Raw genomic sequence first — 19,904 nt, forward strand, 5'->3', positions numbered from 1 at the left:
TGAGATGAAAAAAGACGGACGGCAAAAAAAATTATACAGGGGTGATAACCCTTCCCTATGTTTTCCAAAAAGTTTAAAAATAGTTTTTTTTACTGGAGCTACACTTTAAAAATGTACCAGTTGAAAATTACAAACAGATTCAACTTAACACAACAAACCTACACAGTCCCTGTCTTGTTTGCACCGCCTGTATACTGCTGTTCTGAGTATATAGGGCCTGGGGGCCACACGTATTTCCTTTTTTTAATATGGGTACGGGTTCTCCTTAATATGCGTACAAGACCCAAAGGGGCTGGTAATGGGCAGGGAGGGCTACCCATGCCATTTTTTTCCATGATTTTCAACCATATTGCAGGAACCAGATATAACATTAAAACCGCAAGCAGTTATTTCCGTTAAATGTCATTTTGTGCAGGGACTGTTCTAAACACGGGAAACACGTGGCACTTCACAGGCATACTACAGACACCCCCAGGCACGATATTTAAAGGAATATTTCACTTTCTTTTCACTTTAATCGTCATTAAAATCAGTGCTCCCGCCAAAACGGCAATTTTTAAAACTTTTTTTTGCATTGACCCATGTCCCCTGGGGCAGGAGCCAGGTCCCCAAACCCTTTTTAGGACAGTATCTTGCATATTAGCCGTTAAAATTAGCACTTTTAATTTCAAACGTTCGAGTCCCATAGACTTCAATGGGGTTCTAACGTTCGTACGAATTTGGGGTCCGTTCGAAAGTTCTGGTGCGAACCGAACCGGATGCTGAGTGCCAGCCTCCACCTCCATGCTGACACAATCATCCTCCTCCTCCTCTTCCTGTGTGATGGGTGGGACAGCAGGAACACTGTCTGGATAAAGGGGGCCTTGAGAGGCAAGGAAGTCCTCCTCTTCCTGCCTCTGTTCTGCCTCAAGTGCCCTGTCCATTATTCCACGCAGCGTATGCTTCAAGAGGTGGACAAGAGGTACAGTGTCACTGATGCATGCACTGTCACTGCTCACCATCCTTGTGGCCTCCTAAAATGGTGACAGGACAGTGCATGCATCCCTGATCATGCCCCACTGGGGTGGTGAGAAAAAACCGAGCTCCCCTGACCCTGTCCTGGTGCCGTAGTCGCACAGGTACTCATTGATGGCCCTCTGCTGCGTGTGCAGCCGCTGCAGCATGGCCAACGTTGAGTTCCACCTGGTGGGCATGTCACATATAAGGCGGTTCTTGGGCAGGTTCAACTCCTTTTGGAGCTTAGCCAGCCGAGCACAGGCATTAAATGATCGGCGGAAATGCACACAGACTTTCCTGGCCTGCTTCAGGACATCCTGTAAGCCCAGGTACCCGCCCAAGAACCGCTGCACCACCAGGTTAAGGACGTGAGCCACACAGGGTACATGGGACAGTTGTCCCTGTCGGAGGGCGGAGAGGAGGTTGGTGTCATTGTCCAAACCACCATTCCTGGCTTAAGCTGGCTTGGCGTCAACCACCTCTCAGCCTGCCCCTGCAGAGCTGACAAAATATCTGCCCCAGTGTGGCTCCTGTCCCCCAAACAAACCAGCGCAAGCACGGCATGGCATCGTTTTGCCTGCGTACTTGCGTAGCCCCTTGAACGCCTACGAAGCACTGCTGGTTCTGAGGACAGAGCACTAGGAGGGGGTGGAGGAGAGAGGTGTGTCACAACCAGTAGTAGCATTTTGGAGGCGTGGTGGCGGAACAACCTCCAACACAACTGCACCTTGTCCTGCATCCTTTCCAGCTGCCAGTAGAGTGACCCAATGGGCCGTGAAAGACAGGTAACGTCCCTGTCCATGCCTGCTGGACCATGAGTCAGTGGTAATATGCACCTTACCGCTGACCAACCTGTCCAGCGAGGCAAGGACATTGCCTTCCACATGCCGGTAGAGAGCCGGAATCGCCTTCCGTGAGAAAAAGTGGCGTTTGGGGACCTGCCACTGAGGAACCGCACATTGTACAAACTCACGGAAGGGGGCCGAGTCTACCAACTGAAAAGGCAGCAGTTGAAGTGCTAGCAATTTAACCAAGCTAGCATTCAATCGCTGGGCATGTGGATGGCTGGGAGTGAACTTCTTTCGCCGGTCCAGCAGCTGGGGCAGGGAAATTTGCCTGCTATAATCGGACGTGGGTGTACTGCTAGCAGAGTGCCCGGAAGCACTTGGCTGTGACACACCTAATTCTACACCTTCATTCCTCTCAGAGCAGGTTTCAGAGAGGACTGAAGGTCTAGTGGGGTTGGAGATCCCAGCTGATGAGGAGCAAGGAGAGGTCCGCTTTGTTCTTTGAGGTACGCTTGCCAAAGAGCTGCATGGCAGGTCAAACATATGTCTGGTCAAGCATGTGGTGCACAAGTGGCTGTTTTGGCCACGCGAGATACGCTTGAGGCCGCGTACACACGGGCGGACTGTCCGTCCAACTAAGTCCGTCAGACAATCCGACAGACAGTCCGTCCTACTTTTGAACGAACGGACTTGACTACACAGGACGAACGGACAGTCCGCTGAAAGCTTGCGCGATGACGTGTACAGCACGTACGACGGGACTAGAAATACGACGTCCAATACACTGCAATGCAACCTTCGGCCATGTAAATCCTTTCTGAGCATGCGCCATACTTAGTCCGTCCAACTTGCCTACTCACGAGCGGACTGTCCGCTGAAACCAAGTTTGGACGGACAATATTACGGAAATTCCGAAAGACTTAGCCTGCCAGACTGTCCGCTGAAAAAGTCAGCTGAAGCCCACACACGAGCGGATTGTCCGCTGAAACACGTTTCAGCGGACCAAGTCCGTCAGACAGTCCGCCCGTGTGTACGCGGCCTGAGACATATGTTGCAAATAGCAGCAGTGCGATCTGATGCACTCGTCTAAAAAAAGGCCCACACCAAAGAACTTTTAGAATAACGCGCAGAGGCAGCACCCTGCACAGGCGGAGCTCTGCGGTGTGATTCAGTCGGTGTGCTGCCCCTAAGCTGGCCCCCGGAGGGCATCCTGCCTCGTTGGACATGTGGCTCCTACTCCTCCTCTCTCCTATCAGGCACCCAAGTGGAGTCAGTGCCCTCATCATCCCCTCCCTCTTCATCACTGGAGCAAACCTGGCAGTATGCTGCAGCTTGTGGAACATGACTGCCAGATTGCTGTCCTTCTTTAGCATCCCCTCTCTCTACGCTCACGCTACTGCCTTCCTCTAGCTGAGTATCATCATCAGAGGTTACAAAACACTGAGCATCCTCCTAGAGCATGTACCCAACACTGTGCTCAAAGAGTTCAGGGGATGCATCAGGAGGACGTGGTGGGTCTAGGGAAGGAGTCACTGATGATGACATTGAGACGAGGGAAGACGATGCGTTGGCAGCTGCTTTGCTAGTACCCTGAGCCTGGGTGAGAGAGGATGAGGAGGATGAAGAGGGCTTGGTCATCCACTCTACCAAGTCTTCGGCATGATGCGGCTCAACACATCCAGCTGCCGAAAAGAAGGACAAGTGTGTCCCATGGCCACGTGCTGATGATGACGATGCGGCGCGTCCACGACCAGCACTGTTGTCTCTAGGCACAGAGCCTGCTTGCCCTCTTTTATCGGCTCGTGCCTGTCTGCCTCTCCTTGTTGGCTTTCCAGACATGGTAATGGCCTGAAGGGAGATGGGAAAACCAGCAATTGGGTAGTGTATATTGTGCTGGAGGCACACAAGACCCACTAACTCCTGCAGATGGCTCAATTAGAGAAGAGCTATATAGGTGGATATAATGGTGTATAGTGCGGTCAGGGCACGCAGACAACACGCACAATCTCCTACAACTGACTGCAAGCTCTATTACAGAAGAGCAATATAGCTAGCTATATAGGTGGATATAATGGTGTATAGTGCGGTCAGGGCACGCAGACAACACGCACAATCTCCTACAACTGACTGCAAGCTCTATTACAGAAGAGCAATATAGCTATCTATATAGGTGGATATAATGGTGTATAGTGCAGTCAGGGCACGCAGACAACACGCACAATCTCCTACAACTGACTGCAAGCTCTATTACAGAAGAGCAATATAGCTAGCTATATAGGTGGATATAATGGTGTATAGGGCAGTCAGGGCACGCAGACAACACGCACAATCTCCTACAACTGACTGCAAGCTCTATTACAGAAGAGCAATATAGCTAGCTATATAGGTGGATATAATGGTGTATACTGCGGTCAGGGCACCCAGACAACACCCACAAACAAGCTCAATTACAGAAGAGCAAGAACGCAAAATCGGCCGATAACGAACGGCGTATACTGTATTGAAGGTACACAGAGAACACCCACTAACTCCTACAGACGCCAACACACTACACAAGGCCGCCGCGCTGGCGGCCTTATATAGTGTGGGGCGTGTACTACACAGCCTGAGCTATGATTGGCCACAGGCATCCTGCCTGTGACCAATCATGGCTCTCCTCGCTGCCGGCGCTGTGATTGGCCAAGCATGCGGGGTCACAGTGCATGCTTGGCCAATAATGAGCCAGCAATGCACCGCGATAGTGCATTGTGGGCAGTGAGCGCTATACGAATTTGGCACGAACGGCCCATAACGTTCGGTATTCGCCGAACGTGCGAACAGCCGATGTTCGACTCGAACACGAAGCTCATCCCTAGTCTGGATGGTGACTGTATCATTGTGTGTTAGGTTTCTATAAGGTGTCAGGATGTCACTGTCTATTTCTCCATGGAGGAGTGGGAGTATTTAGAAGGGCACAAGGATCTCTACAAGGACGTCATGATGGACAATCAGCCGCCCCTCACATCACCGGGTAAGAGGAGACTTTATTGTAAAGGAGAGAGCAGTACGGAGGCTCCACCTAGATCCCCCATCATCTGATAAACACATATAAACAATGTATTCAGTCAGTGTGTGTGTTTCCTACAGATGGATCCGGTAATGGGAACCCACCAGAGAGATGTCCCCGTCCTCTGTATTCCCGGGATTCCACACAGGAAGGTCACACCATCCCTCACCATCATCAGGTAGATGAGGAACAATCACTGATAGTATCATTAGGATCTGTACATTATCTGCATTGTTACCATTGATGACATTTTTATTCTATATTCAGAGTGGAAACCTGAGAGATTCTAAAGTTGAGGTTAAAGAAGAGATAAAAGAGGAGGATGATGAGGATGGGGTGATGGAGGAGTTTATAAAAGAGCACAAAGGTCTGTACCAGGACACCATGGTGGAGTCGTCCAACTACAGAAACCCACCAGAGAGATGTCCCCGTCCTCGGTATTCCCGGGATTCCACACAGGTAGGTCACACCATCCCTCACCATCATCAGGTAGATGCATAATAATCATAGCAGTTGTTATTTATACACAAGTATGCAATGCTGTTTTATTAAACATTCAGAGTGGAAGTCTTGGAGATAATATTGATGTTAAAGAAGAAGAGGATGAGGAGTATGGAGTGATGGAAGAGTTTTCAAAAGGACACAAGGATATGATGGAGCCACCTCATACCAGGAACCCACCAGAGAGATGTCCCCGTCCTCTGTATTCTTTGGATTCCACTCAGGAAGGTCACACCATCCCTCACCATCATCAGGTAGATATGAATAAATCATAATTAATAATAATTGTTACAAAAGCATGTTTGTTACAGTGATTTTTTTATATCTTTCAGAGTGGAAATATCTGCGATTATAATATTGTTGTTAAAGAAGAGTATAAAGAGGAGGATGAGGAGTATGGAGTGATGGAGGAGTTTTCAGAAGGACACAAGGATATGATGGAGCCACCTAATACCAGGAATCCACCAGAGAGATGTCCCCGTCCTCTGTATTCCCGGGATTCCACACAGGAAGATCACACCATCCCTCACTGTTACATGGTTGGTGGGACGGAGGTTACAAAACACAGACTTATAGAGACAATGTGTGGATTTTTTATGTGATATCACAATAATGAAGCTTATAGTTTACAGATGATATTTTCTCTAATTTTCTTGATTTAGAGTGGAGATCCAATCGATATAAAAGATGATGTTAAAGCAGAAGAAGAAGAAGAGAGGTATGTGAGGGATGATCAGCAGTCTATGGAGGAGGATGGAATAACGGGGACATTTATAGAGAAGGACACTCCTACAGAGATCAGCATAGGTGGGTCATTAACACTAAATACATTCCTCCACCCATACTGAAACAATAACAAATTTAGGGGCGCTCTTATAACCTTAATATGTTAATGAATTTCACAAAAATTAAATAAGAGACTCATTAATCAACAACTGGTAACCAAAAGTGTAACACCAACAATAAAAATTATTGATAAATGTATATAACAAACAATAATACGTTCCCATTCGTGATCCAGTGACAATAGAAAAATTCTTCACAAATTATAATTCAATCATCAAAAAGTCTCATAAATGTGCCACTCCAGCTTCTTTAGTAAATGATCCCAAATTCACTACGTGCAGCAAATCTTGCAGACTGTGATAAAACGATAGATAGAAAACTTGCATATACCTCCACCAAAGGACACCGACACCCAATCGTGATATGCAAATATAATCTGCTTACCAGATTTGCTTGACCACTTTAATTAAAAAGTAAGTCAAACAACGCCTGTACAGGTATGTGCCTGTTCACATAAATATTGACATGGATACATAGGATGGTACGTCCCCCTTCAGACTTTCAGGCAGTATGTAGAGAAAGAGCATAGAAAATCCATAGCGTAATACTGATTTTATTATTAAAAAAATATAAAAAATACAGCCAAATGGCTCCTTACATTCATATGTGCCCGACCTGGGGCTGCTCGCCTTCAAAATAGAACAATCCGGTAGGTGCAATGTGTTCCCTCCGTACTGTCAATACGGCGTGCGTTCAAACCCGTGAAGCCGGCAACCAGGTAACCGGATATGGCGTCAAGAGCGTGACCAGGTACCTCTTTGACGTACGTTTCGTCATTAACGTCTTCAGGAAGCGTCAGTCACTGGGCACTGGGGGGCTTCTGAGTGACAGAAGGTTTTTCACCTTAATGCATAGAATGGATTCTGGTGAAAAACCTTGAGGGTTTACAACCACTTTAAGCTTTTTCCACTTGCCAAATGCGAGCAGGTGAGTGGAAATTTTATTCTATATTCAGAGTGGTCCTGATCCCAGCCCCCCCTTATGTGAATGAGTATGTGGTAATTAGCACCCCTACCAATTCACCAAAAAAAGTGTTCTTGACCTGCCAGGTTGCATACTTGGCTAAGGGTCTGGTATAGATTTTGGGGGGAACCTACGTCATTTTTTTCCACTTTTTTTTCCAGCAATTTTTTTTCTATTCAGCTGTCAGCAGGGAAGCCCATTAACAGTTGATGACTAATGGGTTGTTAAGGACCCAGTGGCCAGCATCCCAGCTCCGCTTCTTAACAACCAGCTATTCACTGCACCCTGCTTGGGTAAAGCTTTGCCCAAACAGGGCTTAGAATGCACTGTATTGCATACAGGGCATTGGGCAGAACAAACACCCACCAAACACCCTGCAAATTTGGGTGTTCGCCGAACAGAACTGTTCACCCAACTCTATTCCCCCCATCCTCACTCTCTGACCTCTGGTGGGGCTCAGCCCCGCTGTTATTCATGACTAAATCATGGACTAAATAAGGAAGTGCAGGACTTCTTGTGTTGGGAAGATGGCAATGAGTGATAGAGGGGGAGGGGACACTCATCCTATAATCCCCTCATCACTGTCACTCCTATAAAAGACAGTTCTCGTTGTTTCCTCACTCTCTGACTAAGGTCCATGAATAAAGAAATGATCTGGTAGGAGATCAGAGGACCCATTTACTAGTTACCTTGAGGGGGGAATTGTAAGATCCTCAGAGACAAAGCTGCCTGATGTGGATGGAGTCCTGGTTTAGGGGAACCAATCAGCTCATGTCTAGTAATAATCTTTTTATTTCTATTTTCGTAGATGGACGGGAGATGAGGAAAACCTCAGAGGATTGTCTCACTTTGTCTCCAGACTGTAAAGTAGAAGATGAGGACATCACACAGTATAGTCCAGGAGAAAACCCGACTACCTCAAATGTCCATCCGGCACCACACAGTGTAGATGGACCATCGTATTCCTCTTATCCTGAGGAACCTCAGACTGTGAGGGACGGTGCCGTTCTTCCAACAGATAAGAGGTTTTCCTGTCCTGAGTGCGGGAAGTGTTTCAACTTTAAATCTGGTCTTAATGTGCATAAAAGATCTCACACAGGAGAGAAGCCGTATTCCTGTCCTGAGTGCGAAAAATGCTTTTCAAATATTTCCCATCTTTACAGACATCAGAAATTTCACACTGGGGAGAAGTCACTTTCCTGTCCTGAGTGCGGGAAATGTTTTTCACAGATGTACAATCTTTACACACATCAGAGATCTCATAGTGGGGAGAAGCCGTATTCCTGTCCTGAGTGTGGAAAATGTTTTTCACGAAAGTCCAGTCTTTACACACATCAGAGATTGCACACGGGGGAGAAGCCACTTGCCTGTTCTGAGTGCGGGAAATGTTTTTTAGATAAATCCAGTCTTATTATACATCAGAGATCTCACACGGGACAGAAGCCATATTCCTGTCCTGAGTGTGGGAAATGTTTTTCACGTAATTCCAGTCTTTACACACATCAGAGATCTCATATGGGGGAGAAGCCATATTCCTGTCCTGAGTGTGGGAAACATTTTTCACGAAAGTCCGATCTTTACACTCATCAGAGATCTCACACGGGGGAGAAGCCGTATTCCTGTCCTGAGTGTGGAAAATGTTTTTCAGATAAGTCCAATCTTTACAGACATAAGAGAGCTCACACGAGGGAGAAGCCATATTCCTGTCCTGAGTGCGAGAAATGTTTTTCAGATAGGTCCAATCTTTCCAGGCATCAGAGATCTCACAAAGGGGAGATGCCACATTCTTGTCCTGAGGGACTTGTTCCTCACTGAAGTCCTGTCTTCCTGTACATCAGGGATCCCACACAACCCTTGAGGTGTATTAGTGCCTTGAGTGCGGGAAATGTCTTCTATATGAATGTTGCTGGACATCACGGCTCTCATGTGGGGAAGAAGGACACCCTGATATACACCTTAGATATACTCCATGGCTGATCTTCATCATGTAAGAAACAGTTCATAAGGAGATCAGAGATCACCAATGACATGGATGAAGTGTTGTACTGTGTTGGCCATTGATAGCAGTATAAAAATAAAAATTGAGTCATTACCTTTCATTTGCTGAGTAAATTGTTTGGTGTAAGCTTTCACAAATGCTTAAAGGTCATTTTTTAAAAAAAAGTATTTTTTGGAGAAATGTGAGAACCTACCAACCAGCCTTGACAAATGTTGGTTGAATTTGTTACATACAGAGATTTTCTATTATCTTTGGCTCCATCTAGTGACCATAAGGCAATATTGCACTATTCTTCCTTATTTCAGGAAAAATGCCACATTACAGTCACTAGGAGGAGCTGACTAACATAGGAAATCACTGTGAATATGACAAGAATTTGTTGTGGCTGGGTGAATGCTTATCATATTCTTTCAACAAGTTTTCTTCATAAATGGACCCTTTAAATTACTTCTTCAGGCATGGTTCCTACAAATAACAGTGAGATAATACTTATACAGTTACTTCATCAGGCATGATTCCTGCAAATAACTGAGAGATCGTACTTATACAATTACATCATCAGGCATGGTTCCTACAAATAACAGAGATCGTAATGATACAATGACTTCATCAGGCATGGCTCCTACGAATAACTGAGAGATGTTACTCATACAATTACTTGATCAGGCATGGTTCCTACAAAAAAACAGAGAACGTACTGATATGATTTCTTCATCAGGCATGGTTCGTACCAATAACTTTGAAATCTTACTCATACAATGACTTCATCAGGCATGGTTCCTACAAACAACTGAAATATTGTGCTCATACAATGACTTCATCAGGCGTAGTTTCTACAAATAACTGACAGATCATACTCATACAATGACTTCATCAGGCATGGTTCCTACGAATAACTGAGAGATCGTACTCATAAAATTACTTGATCAGGCATGGCTCCTACAAAAAAACAGAACGTACTCATATGATTTCTTCATCAGGCATGGTTCATACCAATAACTTAGAAATCTTACTCATACAATGACTTCATCAGGCATGGTTCCTACGAATAACTGAGAGATCGTACTCATACAATTACTTGATCAGGTATGGCTCCTACGAATAACTGAGAGATCACACTCATACAATTACTTGATCAGGCATGGCTCCTACGAATAACTGAGATATCATACTCATACAATTACTTGATCAGGCATGGCTCCTACGAATAACTGAGAGATCGTACTCATACAATTACTTGATCAGGCATGGTTCCTACGAATAACTGAGAGATCGTACTCATACAATTACTTGATCAGACATGGTTCCTACAAAAAAACAGAACGTACTCATATGATTTCTTCATCAGGCATGGTTCATACCAATAACTTAGAAATCTTACTCCTCATACAATGACTTCATCAGGCATGGTTCCTACAAACAACTGAGAGATTGTGCTCATACAATGACTTCATCAGGCATGGTTTCTACATATAACTGACAGATAATACTCATACAATGACTTCATCAGGCATGATTCCTACATATAACTGAGAGATCATACTCATACAATGACTTCATCAGGCGTGGTTCCTACAAATCACTGAGAAATCATACTCATACAATTACTTTATCAGGCATGGTTCCTACAAATCACTGAGAGATCGTACTCATACAATGGCTTCATCAGGCATGGTTCCTACATATCACTGAGAGATCGTACTCATACAATGACTTCATCAGGCATAGTTCCTACAAATAAATGAGAGACCTTACTGCCTTTGGACTGTCTGCTTGCAATGTACATCGAACGGGCAGCCCATGTACGCACAGCGATGTACCTGTACATTGCTGGCCTCTTCAGGGATTCAGGACACATGCGTACACATCCCAGTGCCAACCCCCTGCTGTGATTAGACACAGCATGTCATCTGTGTCCAATGACAGCCCAGAGTTCTGTCAACAAATCAGGGCCCTGCACAGAGGGAATGATATCCTTGTTCCTTCTCCCTGCAAAGAATGGAAAAAGGAACACATTAATTTGTAGTAATAATCAGCACATAATTAACCACTTCCGGTCCCCCCGCCGTTGTTTTACGCCACTACTTTGAAGAGGAATATCGTTGTTATGGCAGCAGCTAGCTACCATAACCTTGGTATCATCTTCTTCAGCGGGCGGTCTGCTTCAAGATAAAAGTGGCCTCTGTGGTCGATTCACCGCAAGATCACTTTAATCGGAGAGGGAGCCCTCCCGCCGCTCTCTGGTGCCCTCTGCCACTTACCAGAGCCGCCGGCAGAGGCGCTCTGGCTTGGCATGGAGACGAGTGAGGGGAAGATGGCCCCCATCCGTCTTCATATCATTGCAAACAAATTATATTTAATGTATTTTTTTAATTGCATTTTAGTGTAAATATGTGAGGTCTTTTTGACCCCAAATCTCATATTTAAGAGGTCCTGTCATGCTTTTTTTTTATTACAAGGGATGTTTACATTCCTTGTAATAGGAGTGTGACACAATTTTTTTTTAAACAACAGTGTAAAAAATAAATTAAAAAAAACTATTTTTTAAACGCACCCCGTGCCGCCGACCTCATACATACATACAGAAGTGGGCTCCCAATTCAGATTGGCAAATGCAGCAGGAAGGGCACTATGGGCTAGTCTTCTTGGTGGCAGTGGGACACTACTCATTCTAGCCACCTTGCCAGCTTGAACTGCACTTAATGGACTTGCCAGGTCACCACGTGCTAGTTTGACTACGAACAGGACGCTACTGGTGCTTGCCAGTTCACCAGAAGGATGAGTGGCACTAGTACTGGCTCTCTTCTCCATACGAGAGCCCTGCGGTTCTTGCACCTCAATAACAGCAGAAGAACGGGGTTGGGTATGCCTGACCTTGGCAGGGACAACTCCCTCGTCAGAGCTATCTGTCAGGGTGCCGCTGCTGTCTACAGGATCGTATTCTGAGCTTGAATCTGACAGATGTGACTTCCTCTTCACTTTAATCTGTCATGCTCAGAAACGTGTAGGCCTCTTCACTACTGTACCTTCGATTGTACATTTTGGCCTCTAAATTTACTGGTACACTAGTGAGACTCACAGGAAAAAAGAGCACCTGACTGTCAGAGACTGCTTCAAATGCTACCAAAAAAACTGTCAGTGTTTGCAGGGATCAGGCTTGACTCTGCGAACGCTGCAGTTATGTCTTTAGTGTTTTGGAAGTGACAGTGATCGATTGATACTGCACTTGGGTGGGCTGGGCTGGGCTGGGCGGAGGGGCTAAACGTAGGTGCTAGCAGGTATCTGGGCTGATCCTGCTAACACTGCATTTTTGGGAACCCTAAACTACTGGGGATGCTAGTATAGATCTGATCAAATCAGATATTGATCCGTTCAGACACTATACTACTAAGGGAGGTGCATGGTGCGTGCATGGGTGCTAGCACTACTGGCACTAATCTGACAGTGCCTGGGACAACGCAGACCCTGACTGTCGCTAAAACGTAATTGATATCACCCGACGTGTGATCAGGGGGTTAAACCTTTATTTAGGTAATATATGGCGGGCCCTGACTCCATAAAAAATAACTAACCACGGTCACCCCAACACTAATATGGTGATTACTGGTGACGGGGGGTGATCAAGCGGTTAAACCTTTATTAGGGGAATTCGGGGGTAACCTAAAGCTACCTGAGCCTACCACTAACTGCCTTAATTAGTGTCACGAATGACACCAGTACAATGATCAGTGAAAAATCTGACAACTGTACTGGGTGACACAGAGAAGGGGAGTGAAGGGGTTACTGGGGGGGCGAAGACCACCAGTGCCCATCAGTAATGTCTGTCAGTACCTCCTCATTATTGCCTCCTCATTGGTGCCCATCAGTGAAGGAGAAAACTTACTTTTTTAGAAGATTTTATAACAGTAACAAAACGAACATTTTGGAAAAAAAAATTTAGTCTTTATTTGTAGCACACAAAATAAAAACCTCAGAGGCAATCACATACAATGCAGTGAAAAAGTCTTCATTCCCCTTCCACATTTTGTCACGTTACAACCAAAAATGTAAATGTAATTTATTTGGATTTTATATGATAAACCAACACAAAGTGGCACATAATTGTGAAGTAGAAGGAAAATTATAAATGGTTTTCAATTTTTTTTTTAGAAATAAATATGTGAAAAGTGTGGTGTGCATTTGTATTCAGGCCCCCCTGAGTCAATACATTGTAGAACCCCCTTTCGCTGCAATTACAGCTGCAAGTCTTTTTGGGGATGTCTCTACCAGCTTTGCGCATCTAGAGTTACATTTTTGCCCATTCTTCTTTGAAAAATATCCTAAGCTTTGTCACACTGGATGGAGAGCGTCTGTGAACAGCAATTTTCAAGTCTTAGAAAACCTTGGTCCAAATGATGGAATGACAGACCAACATCTTACTGATGAATGGCTAACATTCTTCAATCAATGTGAACAAAACCTGTTGGGGGTAATTATACATAGGAGGAAATGCAAATTACAAACTATTGAACAAACAATCGCACAATTAAAGGGACTTATGTCTCCCTTTATGAATTTGACAGAATACAAGGAGGCGGTACAAAAAATAGAGAATGATACTAAAAATAAGAAATTAAAGAAGTACACCAGAGATAAAAAAGATTATGCCACTAATAAAATCTATAGATGGCAAGAGAACATGAATGCAGACATTAAGGGCGGCGAGATAGAATCCAGACAGACTCAAATTATACAAGATAGCTTCTCTAGACCTCAGCCAACAAACACGCATACTCCTCAAAGATAGTACCCACCCCAAATGGGCAGAGTCAACTCGCCACATTACTCTGTCACTACACAAAACAGATTTTAACCTTTACAACATGTCCAACACCAATCACCCAACTACTATAGAGGCCCACCATCCCACTCCAGACCATGGAGGGGCAGAGGGAGGGGTAGATGAAAAAACAATTACACTTATCAGAATAATGAATACCATTATACAAGAGACCCCCAAATGGGAAAGGGGGGGTGGAAGGAATGGAAAGAGCCATAAAACCATACCCCAATACCCCCAATCCACCATCCCAGTGAGAACAGGCATACCAGAACGCACCACAAAACGTAAACAAGGGTGCAGAGGGGGGAAATCTCGTAAAAAGGAAAAGAGGAAATTAGGAGAGGGGTCTTTCAACTTAACGGACATTATACTTACTGATCAAGAACTGTATGTTCTAGACCAAGGTTTAAAATTTGCATCCACCAAAAACATGCACAAATTTGAAACTTTTGTGGACTTGCAAAAATTTGGGAGGAAATTAAATATAAAAAAAACACTTTGCCACTAAGGAAGATACTGATAAAGCAATACTACCAGAAACATATACACAGTGGTTTACGTAATAAGTCTACATTTAATCCTAAAACACCTGGGCATCAGTTCATAGATGTATTCAAAAAGATGGTAGAAGCAGATATTAGAGATATCCCAATCAAAAAAAAAATCAGGGATAAATCAATCTTGGAAGGGATCAGACAAATTGAAAAAAGAAACAACATTGTAATCCGCCCTGCGGACAAAGGGGGAGGTGTTGTTATGCTAACCAAAGAAGATTATGATACAGAAATTATGCGGATTTTAAGTGATGATAGCACTTATAAAATCCTTTCACAAAAACCCCACCCAAGATTTGAAATTCCAACTACAGGAATTGGTGAACCAGGCAAGAGACAATCATATTCTCAATAAAAAAGAAAAACAGATATCTAGTTCCAGATGCCCATATTATGCCAGTATTGTATCAAGTTCCAAAAATACACAAGAATGCTACCAATCCCCCAGGCAGACCTATTCTGAGCGGTATTAATTTACTTTTTTCCCGACTGGGGGAATACATAGATGTTTACCTCCAGCCCCTTGTGGCTAAAAGTCAGTCTTACCTGAAAGATAGCAAAGATGCTACTAACCACTTACAACATGTGGAAATAAACAAGACTAGTTGTTTGGTTACAATAGATGTTGAATCTTTGTACACCAACATTCGCCAACCAGACGCCATGAATGCAGTCAAATGGGCCCTAAATAAGTTCACTAATTAAAAATACAGACAAAAACAATTCATCCTCAAGAGCTTGAGACTCGCTATGACCAATAATTTCTTTTGGTATGGGGATAATATTATAATCAAACAAAAGGTGTCTCCATGGGGGCTAAATATGCCCCAAGTGTTGTGAACATTTTTCTCAGTAAATGGGAAGAGCTAATTTATGGCAATCTTTGGCCAGAATTGCAGATGTACCGCAGGTACATAGACAATATTTTGGTGGTGTGGAAAGGAACAGAGTCCACCCTAGGAGCATTCATTGACCACATCAACAAAAACGTGGTATGAAATTCACAGTAAAAGTCCACCAACAAAACATATAAATGAATGAGTAACTTTTGTGCGTATAAATGAGTAACTTTTGTGCGTATAAAAAGAAACTGCACTCTATATCGCGACTATATGGAACAAACGGATATCTTGATTAAATGGTTTACAGACAAAGGTTATCCTCGCAATATATTATTAAAAGTAAGAGAGCAGGTAGGAGATAAGGACAGACAGTGCGTAGGCAGGACCACCAGGACATTAACTAAAAGAGTTAGTGAATATATAACGAATATCCATAGTGGATTTCCTAAACATAGTGTGTCCAACCACTTCAGGATGGTACATAATAGCTGGTGTATCATTTTATGCAATTGACACCATCAATAGACCCTGGAGGGGTGCCAATATGACCCAGAAGCTATCCCAGAATTAAACTAAATAGATTTTTGAATTACAAACTTTGACACCATTAGGGTTAAATGTAGAATAAGACTTAAATTGTTTCATTACAGATTATTAATGGTGGAGGTCACTTCCATTTATTTTATCAGTATTAGTTTCCCTCAGCGTAATTTGTAATCTGTTTTAGTAATTTTTTACCTCAAACCATCATTATTTGAATGTATAGTTTTTAATATATGATTAGTCAGTTATTTTATTTCTAGTCCACTCCCAGCAAACTATTTAATTACTTAAAACTATTTAATTTCATTTTTAAATATTCTCGTAATACCCAATTTTTTATATTTAATTGTGCGAGTGTTCATATGGGTCACTTTATTCACTTAACTTATCCATCTAACACTATATAATATGTCACGTTCTAATATTTAATATTATACCACCGATTTTCACTTAGCAATTTGTCCCACAACATCTACCTTTATCTCTTCACTTTATGTCCAATGTAATTTCACATCACTCCACTAGATGACGTCTTAAATGTGGGTGAGCAAGGGCTTATTTAACCACCTTCAGACCGGACTATTTTGCTGGTAAATGACCAGAGGTCTTTTTACAATTTGGCACTGCGCTGCTTTAACTGGTAATTGCGCGGTCATGCAATGTTGTACCCAAACAAAATTTGCGTCCTTTTCTTCCCACAAATAGAGCTTTCTTTTGATGGTATTTGATTGCCTCTGCGATTTTTATTTTTTGCGATATAAACGTAAAAAGACCGCAAATTTTGAAAAAAAATGATATTTTCTACTTTTTGTTATTAGAAAAATCCAATAAACTCAATTTTAGTCATACATTTAGGCCAAAATGTATTCAGCCACATGTCTTTGGTAAAAAAAAAGTCAATAATTGTATATTTATTGGTTTGCGCAAAAGTTGTCACATCTACAAACTAAAGTACGTTTTCTGGAATTTACGCAGCTTTTAGTTTACGACTGCCTATCTCATTTCTTGAGGTGCTAAAATGGCAGGGCAGTACAAAACCCCCCCAAATGACCCCATTTTGGAAAGTAGACACCCTAAGGAAATTGATAAGTGCCATGTTGAGCCCATTGAATATTTTATTTTTTTGCCTCAAGCGATTGAATAATGACAAAAAAAAATTTTTTTTTTTTTTTTTTTACACAAAGTTGTCACTAAATGATATATTGCTCACACATGCTATGGGCATATGTGAAATGACACCCCAAAATAAATTCTGCTGCTTCTCCTGAGTACGGGGATACCACATACGTGGGACTTTTTGGGAGCCTAGCCGCGTACGGGGCCCCGAAAACCAAGCACCGCCTTTAGGCTTTCTAAGGGCGTAAATTTTTGATTTCACTTCTCACTACCTATTACAGTTTTGAAGGCCATAAAATGCCAAGATGGCACAAAACCCCCACAAATGACCCCATTTTAGAAAGTAGACACCCCAAGCTATTTGCTGAGAGGCATTTTGAGTCCATGGAATATTTTATATTTTGCCACAAGTTGCGGGAAAATTACAAACTTTAATTTTTTTTTATTTTTTTTTCACAAAGTTGTCACTTAATGATATATTGCTCACACATGCTATGGGCATATGTGAAATGACACCCCAAAATAAATTCTGCTGCTTCTCCTGAGTACGGGGATACCACATATGTGGGACTTTTTGGGAGCCTAGCCGCGTACGGGGCCCCGAAAACCAAGAACCGCCTTCAGGTTTTCTAAGGGTGTAAATATTTGACTTCACTCCTCACTACCTATTACAGTTTTGAAGGCCATAAAATGCCAAGATGGCACAAAACCCCCACAAATGACCCCATTTTAGAAAGTAGACACCCCAAGCTATTTGCTGAGAGGCATGTTGAGTCCATGGAATATTTTATATTTTGCCACAAGTTGCGGGAAAATTACAAACTTTTTTTTATTTTTTATTTTTTTCACAAAGTTGTCACTAAATGATATATTGCTCACGCATGCCATGGGCATATGTGAAATGACACCCCAAAATAAATTCTGCTGCTTCTCCTGAGTACGGGGATACCACATATGTGGGACTTTTTGGGAGCCTAGCCGCGTACGGGGCCCCGAAAACCAAGCACCGCCTTCAGGCTTTCTAAGGGCGTTACAGTTTTGAAGGCCATAAAATGCCAAGATGGCACAAACCCCCCCCAAATGACCCCATTTTGGAAAGTAGACACCCCTAAATTTAGGGGTACACTAGTGAGACTAGGTAATAAATGGCGGGTGCCCTGAAACTATAAAAAAAATAACTAACCAACCAGCGTCACCTGTAACAGTTATATGGTGATCACTGGTGAAAGGGTTAACTAGGGGGCAATCAGGGGGCTTTATGCGGTAGTATATGGGGGTCCCTGGCGCTATAAAAAGCTGCGGCGAACCTAAATACCTACCTGCCTAACTAGCGTCACCTGTGACACTAATACAGTGATCAGAAAAACGATCGCTTATTAGGCTGGGTTCACACTGGAGCGATGCGGGAACGCCACAAATCCGCGGCGGGTTCCCGCATCACATGCCTCCCGGCGGCAGTTCACACTGCCCTATGCGAACTGCTGGGAGTGTCAGTGAAATGTTAATGACACCCCCAGATCAGTTCGCATATCGCAGTGCGATCTGCAAACTCGGATCGCATGGTGTGAACACCCATGCGATCCGATTCTGCTGCGGACCAAAAAAAGGGTCCCGTGCGAGTTTGCGGCGGGTGCGACACAAATTCAGCCATACTATCTGTATGGCTGGACTCGAATCGCACAGAGATCGGATGTGATTTGCACTGCAGTGCGAATCACATCCGTTCTCATAAACCGCTGCAATGTGAACCCAGCCTTAGTGACACTGGCGACGGGGGGTGATCACGGGGTTAAACCTTTATTGGGGGGGTTAGGGGGGTACCTTAGAACTAAAGGGGGCTAACCCTAACTGCCCTAACAGTTATTACAGTCACAAATGACACCCGCCGGGTGATCAGGGGGTTAAACCTTTATTAGGTAATAAATGGCGGGTGCCCTGAAACTATAAAAAAATAACTAACCAACCAGCGTCACCTGTAACAGTTATATGGTGATCACTGGTGAAAGGGTTAACTAGGGGGCAATCAGGGGGCTTTATGCGGTAGTATATGGGGGTCCCTGGCGCTATAAAAAGCTGCGGCGAACCTAAATACCTACCTGCCTAACTAGCGTCACCTGTGACACTAATACAGCGATCAGAAAAACTATCGCTTATTAGGCTGGGTTCACACTGGAGCGATGCGGGAACGCCATGAATCCGCGGCGGGTTCCCGCATCGCATGCCTCCCGGCGGCAGTTCACACTGCCCTATGCGAACTGCTGGGAGTGTCAGTGAAATGTTAATGACACCCCCAGATCAGTTCGCATATCGCAGTGCGATCTGCAAACTCGGATCGCATGGTGTGAACACCCATGCGATCCGATTCTGCTGCGGGCCAAAAAAAGGGTCCCGTGCGAATTTGCGGCGGGTGCGACACGAATTCAGCCATACTATCTGTATGGCTGAACTCGAATCGCACAGAGATCGGATGTGATTTGCACTGCAGTGCGGTGCGAATCACATTCGTTCTCATAAACCGCTGCAATGTGAACCCAGCCTTAGTGACACTGGTGACGGGGGGTGATCACGGGGTTAAACCTTTATTGGGGGGGTTAGGGGGGCACATTAGAACTAAAGGGGGCTAACCCTAACTGCCCTAACAGTTATTACAGTCACAAATGACACCAATTCAAAAAAAAAAAAAAAAAAGCAATTGGTGTCACTGTGACTGGGGGGGCAGGGGTAATTGGGGGGTAAAGGGGGGGTGTGAGTGTGCCTGGCATGTTCTACTGTATGTGTGGTGTGTTGGTGCAACTCACCGAACCTCTCTCCTCGGTGCCGGAACGAAAAATACCGACACGGAGGAGAGAATACATCACTTCCTCTCCTGTGTTTACATTACAGGAGAG

The 19,904-nt window shown here is 44.0% G+C and overlaps 2 protein-coding genes across 2 annotated transcripts in view; both read left to right on the forward strand.

Annotated features, from left to right (window-relative positions):
• The window catches only part of LOC143989925 (uncharacterized), a 133,541-nt gene extending 124,432 nt beyond the window's left edge, over window positions 1-9,109 (forward strand). The window contains exon 10 of the mRNA XM_077490197.1: window positions 8,166-9,109. Coding sequence (XP_077346323.1) covers window positions 8,166-8,955 — 790 coding nt within the window. The 3' untranslated portion in view covers window positions 8,956-9,109. The remainder of the gene's footprint in view (window positions 1-8,165) is intronic.
• Window positions 4,675-5,331, forward strand: LOC143989977 (uncharacterized). The gene is made up of 3 exons (XM_077490222.1): window positions 4,675-4,794; window positions 4,911-5,008; window positions 5,098-5,331. The coding sequence occupies exons 1-3, from the start codon at window positions 4,710-4,712 to the stop codon at window positions 5,329-5,331; spliced, it is 417 nt and encodes a 138-aa protein (XP_077346348.1). The 5' UTR covers window positions 4,675-4,709.
• Window positions 9,110-19,904: the final 10,795 nt, after the last annotated feature.

Source organism: Lithobates pipiens, unplaced genomic scaffold, assembly GCF_037356315.1.
Source record: "Lithobates pipiens isolate NorthernLeopardFrog02 unplaced genomic scaffold, aLitPip1_a1.2 Scaffold_18, whole genome shotgun sequence".
In the NCBI taxonomy this organism is placed as follows: Eukaryota; Metazoa; Chordata; class Amphibia; order Anura; family Ranidae; genus Lithobates; species Lithobates pipiens.

Excerpts from the sequence above, each read along its gene's own strand:
- LOC143989977 (XM_077490222.1), top strand. The coding sequence starts at position 4,710 with ATGGAGGAGTGGGAGTATTTAGAAGGGCACAAGGATCTCTACAAGGAC. Across the intron at positions 4,795-4,910 it reads GCCGCCCCTCACATCACCGG|ATGGATCCGGTAATGGGAAC; the intron begins GTAAGAGGAGAC and ends TGTTTCCTACAG. Across the intron at positions 5,009-5,097 it reads CCATCCCTCACCATCATCAG|AGTGGAAACCTGAGAGATTC; the intron begins GTAGATGAGGAA and ends TTCTATATTCAG.